Consider the following 11983-nt stretch of genomic DNA (forward strand, 5'->3'; position numbering starts at 1 on the left):
TTTTCTCTGTAAATGCAATGAGATAATGTTCATCTGGGCTTTTAATGCATTTAAAGCATCATGTCAGCAACAGTCTTACCTTTGCTTTGTAGATCACAGTTCAAATGGTTCAGTTTCCCAGTAATGTCCCTTAAAAATGCAAGGTCAAGTGTCCACTCACGATGGGAGTCATGACGTGCCCAAAGCCGATCATCTTTGCACATAACGTCTGCTGATGAATGATGCAGTGGTAATGCATAAAGTTCGGGAACTCTGTGTCAGCTTTACAGTGAGCGATGAATCCTGTATGTCTGACGATCATAGCAGGAGCTCCGTCGGTAGTCAGCGATACCAGCTTTTCCAAAGGTACCTTTTTCTGCGCGAAAAACTCCTTCGCCGTGTTAAAGATGTCAACTCCACTTGACCTTAGAACTGAAGAAGCTTCTCGGATGAGAGGTGAAACGTCTTCAAGTAACTTAAAGAAGTCCAGACGCTTTTCTTTGCAAGCTCCTTTGACTACGATGACCTGGATGACTGAGAACCTTCACAGACATAACTCCACTCGTAGTTGTCTTTAGCGGCAGTAGTGTCAGTTCTTCTGACTTTCCTTCCACCAAGCTTCCGGGTGCCAGTGTGTGGCCGTTACTAAGCAACCGCGAGTTAGCAGCAGTAAAGCAGGGATAGAGGAAGAAAGCTACCAAAATCAAGCCTCTGAATTTAAGATGTTATTCTGTATCTCTGGATAATTATTCAGATTTCTGGCTCTGCTTCTTCACTGTTGCTTAATTTCGGTTTACCAGCGATAAGCAAGGCAACAAAACGATGTCAACACAAGAGCAACAAGCTAACATCGGCAAAGTTCTCAGCTTTCTTCGGGAATGGGACCGCGGTGACATGAGGGTCCGCGGTCGCATGTTGAGCACCTTTGTGACTCAAAACACGGGGAAGACGTTTTATGAGCTGGAGCTGGAGTTTGCGCAGGTCGCCAGTCTCTTCCTAGCACGACTTACCACATGGATGAAGCTCACGTATCCTTTATTCAGCCATGGTCTAGGAAAACTGTTAGTTTTGGACATATATATTTTGCACAGCTCAAAAAACGTGTCCTGGGTGGGGTGTAAATATCTCCAAATAGTAGTGGGATTCGTGTTTCCTTGCGTAAGTCCTGCAGGATTTGTTTTGGAGACTTAAATGAGGCTTAATTTAAGTCTTCTGCTGGTTAAACCTGCACGGGTTTGGGACTATCTTGATTTTGAGGGGCCTGCATAACATGTGAAAACAACACATTTAAATCATAAAACATAGTTTTGTTATACACATACAGCCAAATGGTGCTGAATATATTCTAGCATAAAATATCAGAATAAAGTTTTCAGAATGTGCCTGCACATGTGAGAGTTTGATAAAGTATGAGTTAGGACCTTGGACTTCTGTGGATCGGATGAAGGATATAAGTTCCTGCTCTTGAATGACAGGGAAATCAACTGGACAACCCTTTACTAATACTTCAGATACATGTTAGGCACCTTCCTGGGACTTCAGCTGAAAGCACTTGGGATTTTTCTGTCTGCTTCTTGTCAGTAAGTGACGAAAAAAGTGGGACTGTAATCTGCAAAAATATCTTTAGGCCAACAGATGTTTTCTTTCAATAAACCATCTTTCTGATTTGATCAGTGATCAATATCTGATGAACTTCCTGGAGGATGGAGGAGTTCTCACTCTGCTGGACATTTTGAGCCACTCTCAGAGCAAAGACGATGACAAGGCCGGAGCCATCACACTTCTACTCACTGTCTCAAAAGCAGGTCGCAAGTACAAGGAGATCATCTGTGAAAGTCACGGTAAATTTCACATTTGTCTGTGGCATATGTAAATTTTAGATTTTAGATCACATTTTAGAAAACAGCCTACAATATAGTTTCTTTTATCAGTAATGCTTCTTTTCCTTTGTTTCCAGGTGTTAAAGTCATAGGCGAGTGCATGTCCACATCAAACAGAGATGAAACCAAAGAGGCAGTGTCGGTCCTTTTGGAGTCCCTGTCCCACGGAAATCCCAGATATCAGGACCAAGTCTACAAATATCTGATTACCTGCATGACTTGTAGCTCACCTAAATCCCTGCAGCTTATTCTGCACACCTTATGTATCATCCAGGTGAAGCCAGCCACTTGTCAGTGCGCCCCAGGGTGGCTGTGGCTACAATGTAGCTTGCCATCACCAGTGTGTGAATGTGTGTGTGAATGGGTGGATGACTGGTTGTGTAAAGTGCTTTGGGGTCCTTAGGGACTAGTAAAGCGCTATACAAATACAGGCCATTTTACAGAGTATGCACAAAGCTGTATATTACTACAGTCAGTCTGTGTCTTGCAGAACTGATTTTTTGTTTTAAACATTTTTTCTCTTGCAGCGAAAAATGAAAACAGCCCATTACAGCATTGTAGAGCCTCTGCTTAACACACTCAGATCCCTACACCTGGAAGTTCAGGATGAAGGTAAGCTGACACGCTAATTTTTAAATTTATCCTGAAATTTCTTTGTATCCTGTGAAATAACAAATCATTCCATTAGCCACTGTGATTGTGGATGAAAAATTGCGATCCTGTTATTATTAATCAGCTTTTCTGGTTTTGTCTCTTTATATCTTTGACAGCCATTAAACTCATCTTAGACCTGAAGCATTATGATGTGAAGGCAGTTCTACTGACTGGTTTGGTGGCTCTACTGAGGCCTATTAAAGAAAAAGAACACCAGCATCTAATCAGCAAAGGTGACATTAGAGTTTGGTTGTGTGCTGTGAAAGCCTTTAATATACACCTCTTACTTTTGACCAATTATGGCCGCCTTTTCATATTTTAATTGGTGCTTTTCTGCAGTTTCTGATACAGTTACACAACCCATCAATTAATGTGTTATAATTTTGTAAATGAGCCCTAACTTGTCACAGTCATTTTCATGAAATGTTTTATTGACAACCTTATACAACCTTGTCAGAATCCGAGATGACTGAGATGACTGGATCTTTCCCTGTATTTGTACAGCAAGCTGCTGCAGCTAAAACAATACGGTATGGAGTCCAAATAACCTCAATCACAGTATAACACAAACTCAGTTAAACGTCTGGGATATCTGTCTGTCCAGTTAGCAAACAGAACATAATGTGAATTGTTCAAAACCATGATGGCTTTGCAGGTGGTTGCCAAAGACCATTGCTATCATGCCGTGCTCATGGAGCGTCATGTGGATGTTATGACCAAACCTTTAGAAACAAATCACACACTCATTTACATACATACATACTTATATCTTCTCTAACACTTGCATTACACACCCACAGAAACTCAATGAGGACAGTGTAAACAAAAGTCCTGAGTTGTTCACGATAGATGCAAGGGGAACAACTCAAGGTTCGGTATCTTGCCCAAGGATACTTTGACATGCAGACTGTAGTAGCCAGGTGCTCAAACCATTAACCTTTGAATTAGTAGACAACCTGCTCTACCTCCTAAACCCCAGCTGCAGTCACAATGTCATAAGCAAAAAGCAAAACTAGAGAAAAATCTGTCAGGAGGGATAAGAAGAGAACAATGGTTTATAGTCACCACCTGCAAAACTATTTCCTTTTTGGCAGGTGTCGTGTTGTTGCCTTGTTACCACTTTCTTTGGCAGCAAAAAGGGTGATTTAGATTCACAGTGGTTTATACTTCCCAGTAAATAGATTGAGATGCATGAAGCTAAACTGACTTTTTAGGCCATGGTTTGATAAAACCATGACATAACATTTTATTCATGGCAGTGTGATAGCTTTATATATTGTAATACAGTAGCTATCTTTAGCTGCTCCCATGTCACAAGGGTTCACAATAGCCAGTAGCTCCCCATGTTTGATTTGGCAGTTTTATGCCCGATGTCCTTTCTGCATTTTAATGATGTTCAATATTTGTTAAAGGTTGCTGGCTGAGGAAGATCAAGAGCTTTCTCGTGAGCTGCTCTCTCTTGGAGTGATCCAGCATCTTCTGCACACTATGGGCAACAGAGAACATCCTGATGCCCAAATACAAGCCAGTCTAACGTTAGAGGTACTTCAGTGTGTGTGTCTTCTCAAAAAAGCAGGCTGATGACACCTATGATGATTTTCTCACAACCATTTGGTACAAATAAAAAAAAATAATACTATAAAGCGCTTCAGCCTTCTATTTTAAGACCACTTTTTTTTTGTTCTTTACTTTTTCTTTTCAGCAGAATAGGACATATTCACAGTTGTAACCCAACTGCTTTTTGAGAGCTTCATTACCTCATGCTTGAATGTGGTCCTGTCAGCAATCTACTAATGCATGTCTACGAAGCAGGACAGTTAAAGTCATTATGTCTTACCCAATTTTCAACTGTTTTAGATGGTTTGAGTTTCTGTTACTGTTCTGATAGAATTTTCTGATTACTTATGGGTTTTCTTATGACTGCTTCTTGGTCCCCACTGCCTCCACCCTCTTTAAAAAAATGTGTAAGCAGTAATTTGCAATTATTGTGTTCCAGTAAAGCCCTTTTTTTTCTTTTGCATTAAATTAGAACCAGAAAGTGCCAGCCTTGTAATTAAGTGGAAACAGAGGCTGCTTTTCTTGAAGTTGGGCTGTTTGTAAAAATGTGTTTGGTTCAACTCCGTTTCTCATTTGTTTTGGTTTTGCATCTGTAGAAAGAAACATTAATTCAGACATATGAATATCAGCTTCTGGTGTCTGCTTTCATCTCTGTGTAGTACTTTGTCGTCTCCTTCCCTGTTGTTGAGGACCAAGTGCAGAGAGTGATGGGCAGCGCTTTGTTTGCAGAGTTCAAAGTAAGCGATAACCTAAGTTAAAGGTGCATTGCTCCAAGTCAGTACCAACAAATATAATCACAATCTTTCTACAGAACAAAGCTGACACTGTATACATGAACATGAATGAAACAGAAGCAGAAATGCTGCTAAAAAATCAGATTAACATGTCACAAGGTAATGATTTTACTGTTTTATTTGACAGCTGATTATTTTCCTATATTTCCTGTACTATGTGAAACTAATTGTATTCTTTTTCTTTTTTCAGTTTTAAATGGTAACAAGTCTGACAGCTGACCAGAGGAAAAATAGTTTCATAAACGGATATAAATAAGGTTTTTAGAAATGTTTGTATTAATACCTATAACCTGTTCTACCATTTGTTTTTGTATTAAGAAAAAATATTCTATCTATCACTAGAAAAATGGGAAGTTCAGTCATTTATATTAATATAGCGAGAAATGGCTCGGACAATGGAAGCTCTGTCATAGTTTTGGGGCTTCTTCTCAAATAAATACAAATAAATAAATAAATTTGGAATTTATATGTGTTTGAGGTGTGTGCGCACACACACACGTGTGTGTATACTCGCTTGAGTCAAATTTGAGGTCGCACTTTTTAACTCCCACCCTTTGGGGACACCGGTTTGGTTTAGAAGCAGGCTGGCAACTGAATTTTACACCTCCAAATCCACAGAAATAAAAAAAAAAAATCACTTGAGATTTTCATTTCATTAAGCAATATTTCTTCATACAGTATTTTTACCTTCCTATTGGGGACTGGGAATGTTTAATGTCCCCTTTGGGGTCTTCAGTGATAAACCAACACAGATAAACCATTTTGTGCCACTTATGAGGACCGTACTTCCCTTTGGGGTCTTAAGCACAGATACACTAACTATTTTACTTCAGTTTGGGGGATATTACTTCCCTAAAGGCAAGTCCTTCAAAGTAAGTACAGTAAAATGTAAGGTTACGATTTAACTACTACCCAATCTAAAAATAATCATTTTGCAATTAAGTATGTTAATTTGACAACATCCAAGGGATTTGAAAGAACTTAAAATTAAGGTGTCTGTGAAGATTCTCAGTCATCCAGGTCATTGTAGTCTAAGGAGGTTGAAAAGAAACGCGTCTGGACTTCTTTGAGTTGCTTGAAGACGTTTCACCTTTCATCCGAGAAGCTTCTTCAGTTCTAAGGGTCAAATGGTGGAGAGTCATTGTGAAACCTGGCCCCACCCTATCATGTGATTTCCTGAGGTCAGACGGCCCAGGATATGAGTGGGCGTTAAGGGCGTCTGGGAAGGGATCTCAAAACTGGATTATAGATGGCAAAGAGTTGGTGTCGTAAACCCCCGCCTCTGTTCAAAGATGGTCGCTCACAGTGGACGTAAAAGGCTTCTTTCACTCCTCTTTCAAACCATCTGTCCTCTCTGTCCAAAATGTGAACGTTGGCATCCTCGAAAGAGTGTCCTTTATCCTTAAGATGCAGATGAACTGCTGAGTCTTGTCCTGTGGAGGTGGCTCTTCTATGTTGTGCCATGTGCTTTTGAAGTGGCAGTTTGGTCTCTCCGATGTAGAGGTCTGGGCATTCCTCGCTGCACTGTACAGCATACACCACATTGTTAAGTTTGTGTTTAGGAGTTTTGTCTTTCGGGTGAACCTGTTTCTGTCTGAGTGTGTTGCTGGGTCTGAAGTACACTGTGATGTCGTGCTTGGAGAAAACTCTCCTGAGTTTCTCTGATACACCGGCTACATAGGGGATGACAATGTTGTTGCGTCTGTCTTTCTTATCGTCCCTCACTGGTGTCTGATCTTCTTTTCTGTGCATCTTTGCTGACTTTATAAATGCCCAATTAGGATAACCGCATGTTTTAAGTGCTTCCTTTACATGTGTGTGTTCCTTCTTTTTCCCTTCAGGCTTAGAGGGAACATGTTCTGCCCGGTGGTGTAGGGTCCTGATTACCCCAAGTTTTTGTTGCAGAGGGTGATGGGAGTCAAAGAGGAGGTACTGGTCCGTGTGTGTGGGCTTCCGGTAAACTTCAATGTTGAGGTTGCCATTCTCTTCAATGTGCACAGCGCAGTCCAGGAAAGGCAAACAGTTGTCCTTTGTGTCTTCCCTGGTGAACTTTCCTTCCCTTCTTTCCAAGCTCCTTAGACTACGATGACCTGGATGACTGAGAACCTTCACAGACTTGAATGTTTATTATATTCAGTATTTTGTATATGTTATGTTCGTATATCACACACCCCAACTCCCATACCTACAGGTTCTTGTACACCACCCCGTAAGCCTGTGTTTGCATTACTGTGTTGTTGTGCCAAAGAATGACAGTAAAGAGGAAATAACCTTATTTGCGTGTCCTGTGTGTTCTGACCGACACCCCAAGGTGAACACCACTGCTATTCAACCTACACCTATACAGTCCTGGGTGAAACCCAAATTAATAGGACCCTGCTCTTAAATCCACTAGCCACTGAGCATTGCTGTTATGGGTTCCATCCTTCTCCCATATGCTCTTCCAGTATTGCTCCATCTCCTGCTTTGGTGGTGCTTTTCTCTTATTGTTCCCCTGCCACTGAGGGTACACCTTGGCTGGTTCCTTTTCTTCTCCCGTGGATTTTAAAGGGCCAGTGAGAGCTCACCGGACGCCGCCGGAACCGCAACGCTTTCCAGGGCACGGGCCCCTATCTTGGGGCGAACCTATTCCAGGGCGCCCTGCCCTTCACAAAGAAAAGACAACTCTCCCCGGGGCCCCCGCCAGCTTCTCCTGGTTTGTTTGCGTTACCGCAATGGGCACCTCGTGGTGCCTCCAGGTTCAGGGATTTGAACCCGACTCCATTCAATAAGGCGACGTAGGACATCGCTCCGCGCTTCCGAACGGCGTTTGCCCATCACTTAGGACCGACTGACCCATGTTCAACTGCTGTTCACATAGAACCTTCTCCACTTCGGCCTTCAAAGTTCTCATTTGAATATTTGCTACTACCACCAAGATCTAGGCTTCCGTGCTCATCGCGGTGGCCCTCCTACCCGGCTGTGTAAAGATCCCCCTGAGACAATCCAGCACATAACAGCAGGGTGCAAGATGCTAGCAGGCAAGGCATACATAGAACGCAAAACCAAGTGGCATAGTATAATGTTGACTGACGCATAACCGGGCGTGGTGACACTTTATCTCCGCTGAACACAGAATACACACACACACACATGCAGAAGCACGAAACACGTACACTGATATGCCCTCACTATCACCCTCCCTACCCAGGATCCAACGCCTCCTCCCATGCTTACCTCCCATCCGATGTGGACACTGGATCAGCTGGAGGCGCAATCGAAGATTGCAGCGGTCCCAGATCAGCTGTACACACTGGAATACTCTCCCATGTTGCTTGTCTGTGTTTTATTGTGCTATGGTGTGTTGATATCTGTGCATTCCTGTATTATCCTTTTGTGTTACACATTTCAATGTTTTTTTCCCCTTGCTACCTAGCCTGACCTGTCTCCCCAATGTGATGTTTGTGTATTGTATGTACTGTTGGCAAGGTCTGTCATCTCGGTTGTGGGCAACTGCAACTGACAAATAAAGGCTATCTCATCATCATCATCATCTTTGATGTTTGATTGAGTCCAGTATCGAGTTTCCACACTGTGTAATAAACACTGGATTTCCTGCACGTTTCAGTAGTTGTTCTGAAGAGGTGAAAATTTCCATGTGTTGTTCAAAGACAGGAAAGCTGTTTTGTCTTGTTTCTTGTGCAATATTAAACACAAGCTTTGCCCGAGCTCATATTTCATTACACATTAAACTCATGACCAATGTCCTGTGGTGATCAAATGAAAGTTAAGGCTGCTAGTGTCAGGGTTGGTTGAAGGAGGACCCAAATGCAGAACGTTCTAAACGGAGCAGATCACACCAACAAACAACCATAAGCATTCCAGAAAACAAATGAAACTAATAATTATTCATCAAACCCCAAAATAACAGACCCAGGCCCATGACAGTTAGAAATCTTAACATACAGTGTTTATATGATGCATACTGTTATTTTAATATCTATTGTCAAAGGAGCTTGCAAAGAAAAGCGTCTGGACTTCTTTAAGTTACTTGAAGACGTTTCACCTCTCACCCGAGAAGCTTCTTCAGTTCTAAGGTCAAATGGTGGAGAGTCCCAGATATAAACCTAGTGGGAGTATCCCCCCACAGAGGGACAAAAAGACCCCCTGATGATCCTCTAATCGCCTGGGCCAAGGTGTGAAACTGGGTGTGGGTCCCAATCAGCCAGAGTTTCGGGGGAGTTCATTGTGAAACCTGGCCCCACCTTATCATGCGAATTCCTGAGATCAGATGGCCCAGGATGTGAGTGGGCGTTAAGGCGTCTGGGAAGGGATCTCAAAACTGGATTATAGATGGCAGACAGTTGGTGTCGTAAACCACCGCCTCTGTTCAAAGATGGTCGCTCACAGTGGACATAGATGGCTTCTTTCACTCCTCTTTCAAACCATCTGTCCTCTCTGTCCAAAATGTGAACATTGGCATCCTCGAAAGAGTGTCCTTTATCCTTAAGATGCAGATGGACAGTTGAGTCTTGTCCTGTGGAGGTGGATCTTCTGTGTTGTGCCATGCGCTTGTGAAGTGGCTGTTTGGTCTCTCCAATGTAGAGGTCTGGGCATTTCCTCGCTGCACTGTACAGCATACACCACATTGTTAAGTCTGTGTTTTGGCGTTTTGTCTTTCGGGTGAACCAGTTTTTGTCTGAGCGTGTTGCTGGGTCTGTTGCTTGGAGAAAACCCTCCTTTAATATCTATTGTAAACTAGGGCAATGAGAACATTTTTCCTTATCTGCTGCAGTGGCTGATTAAGAAGCGTGGGACAATACTATCAACTACTGCCTGAGATTGAGATAATTACTTTACAGCATGGCTGGGATGACAGATTGCGCTGGATACTGTGAGGATTTCAGTCCCATTTGTTGAACTACTTCTTGAAAACAATAATTAACTAATGTGGTTTCAACTGTAAGAAAGGCCTCTCCAGATGTTGTCCATGGTGGAAAGAGGCCAAGGAACTCTTCTGGGAATCGATCAAAGAGTGCAGGGAGATTTCTAAATACCAAGTATGCATATTGAGAAACAACCAAGCGTAGCCAACGCCTGTTGCTTTGGCGTTGCCTATGGCCCACGCTTTGGGAGTGAGAACGTGTTGGGCCCACAGCCTGTGTTACTGTTCTTAATAAACAGCCGGTAAACGGAATACTGATCGTCTCTGTCTTCTGTCGGAGGGACGCTACAAAACTTTAAAGTGCAACTTTCTTTTAAAATGCACCTTTCAAACAGCTCGAGATATCACCCAACACACAAACTGTTTCTATGCATTTGCTCACAAAGTGTCTCTGATATGCAGTTACTGTATTTCATAGGGAGAGAGATAAACGTGTTTATGTGCAACACTGATAGAAAAAACGTGAGAAAGAGAGGACAGCAGAAAAAGACGAGAAATTGACTGGGTTTCATTTCAGATCCGCCCTGCACAACCCTCAAACCAATCCTAAATGGTTAGAGGGTTGTGAAGAGCGTTTTTAAACCGCTCCCTCACTTTCTGCTCAGGGTCGTCCACAGGCCTCTTTTTAGCCGGTGAAATTTCAGTCGTGCTTGAGTAAGAAAGGCTTCTTCTTACTTCTTTTACTGATGTCATGGATACTTCCTTGGTTATTCTTATATGTATTTTTAAAGTCTTCCGTTTAAGGTGACCTAGAGTGGTTTAAACAACGCCTACAATAAAATGTTATAATAATAATAATAATAATAATAATAATAATAATAATAATAACTTTTTATTTTATTATCATTTAAAATATTTAGGAGCTTTAGTAAGAGTATAATCGAGCACATTTCATTCAGTTTTCCTAGGGAGGACAACTAATTTGATTTGTAAGTTTCAGACTTAATAACTGGGACCACTTTAGTTTTACTTTGTAAAGCACGTGGACACAACTTTAAAAAAAAAGTACGAATCGTTTTCGTATTTATGTAAAAACAATTAACTAAGGTACTGAATTACAGTTTGAACATTTCGGTAGCCTATCCTTTTTAAATTAAAAGGCCTTGATGCTTCACAATGCTTCTGTTAGACATCTGGAGAAACGTCTTGTGTGTTAGCCACAGAGTTTTCCACTGGTTACGTACTACAGCGGGGACTACATTAACAAGGACTGAGGACTGTGTTATTGGCCATATTATTTCAGTAGGATAAATTATGTATGGGTCCCCTCTAGTGTCCAAGAAACATATTACTCGTATAGATGACCAAACTTTTCTTTGAAACTGTGCATGCGGAAAGAGGAAAAATAATAATAATACCACTGATGTGAAAATATATTTAAAATATTTATTTGAATAAAAGTTAGGATCTCTACTTGTTTGTGAAACCACCCAACGCACCGGACAGTGCACTAAAGATGTGAAGAAGAGCGTGCAGATAGGGTGGAGTGGGTTTAGACGAGGATAGCAGCAAGAGAGAAAAGGAAGTCTTACAAGACTGTAGTGAGACCTGCGATGATGTTTGGTTTGGAGACTGTGGCACTAACAGAAAGACTGGAGGCGGAGCTGGAGGTGACAGTATGAAGGTACCAGGCAGGAGGTAAAGAGGGAAACCTGGGATTGCAGTAGGAGATTCATGGATACAGTGAAGGAGGATTGCTGTGACAGAGGATGCTAGGGATAGGGTGAGATAATCCGCTGTGGCGAAACCCTAAAGGGAGAAGGTTTGCTCATGAAAGAGCCTCACATCGGTGGTTTGGTTTAATCTGTTTCAAAAAGCATATCATGAACCAGACAGCAGGCGGAGTTGCTGACCTGGAGGAGGAGCCTGTTACTGCATGGGCTGGCTGTGTGAACTCTTCACCTATGTCACATTTACAAGACTGGTCTATAAAATCTAAATGACCTTACAACTCTGTAATAACACTTGGACAAAGTCATATAATTTCTGATGTCGTGTTACTCCTAAAGCTTAGGCATGTGGAAGCCCTGGCTAATAGAATATTAAATATGTATGATTCCAGTCTGTAGATATGTGCATAGTAAACATATTTATAGTGGTACAGTTATTAAGGAGAGAAGCGCTGATTTTATGCAGCTACATGAAAGTTAACCTCCCTTTATCGCGTTTGGGGTTTTTTACGACAATCTGCGACA

At 41.9% G+C, this 11983-nt stretch overlaps 1 protein-coding gene across 1 annotated transcript; it reads left to right on the forward strand.

Moving 5' to 3' along the window:
* Nucleotides 1-411: 411 nt before the first annotated feature.
* armh1 (armadillo like helical domain containing 1) lies at nucleotides 412-7455 on the forward strand. Its single transcript, XM_084922599.1, has 11 exons — nucleotides 412-1007; nucleotides 1491-1559; nucleotides 1654-1820; nucleotides 1937-2133; nucleotides 2387-2471; nucleotides 2630-2746; nucleotides 2971-3043; nucleotides 3926-4055; nucleotides 4730-4807; nucleotides 4882-4963; nucleotides 5055-7455. Exons 1-11 carry the CDS (start codon nucleotides 802-804, stop codon nucleotides 5081-5083), a joined length of 1233 nt encoding a protein of 410 aa, XP_084778725.1. The 5' UTR covers nucleotides 412-801; the 3' UTR covers nucleotides 5084-7455.
* The last annotated feature ends 4528 nt before the right edge of the window (nucleotides 7456-11983 follow it).

This window comes from Perissodus microlepis, chromosome 23 (genome assembly GCF_051167445.1).
Source record: "Perissodus microlepis isolate ML-2025 ecotype Zambia chromosome 23, ASM5116744v1, whole genome shotgun sequence".
In the NCBI taxonomy this organism is placed as follows: domain Eukaryota; kingdom Metazoa; phylum Chordata; class Actinopteri; order Cichliformes; family Cichlidae; genus Perissodus; species Perissodus microlepis.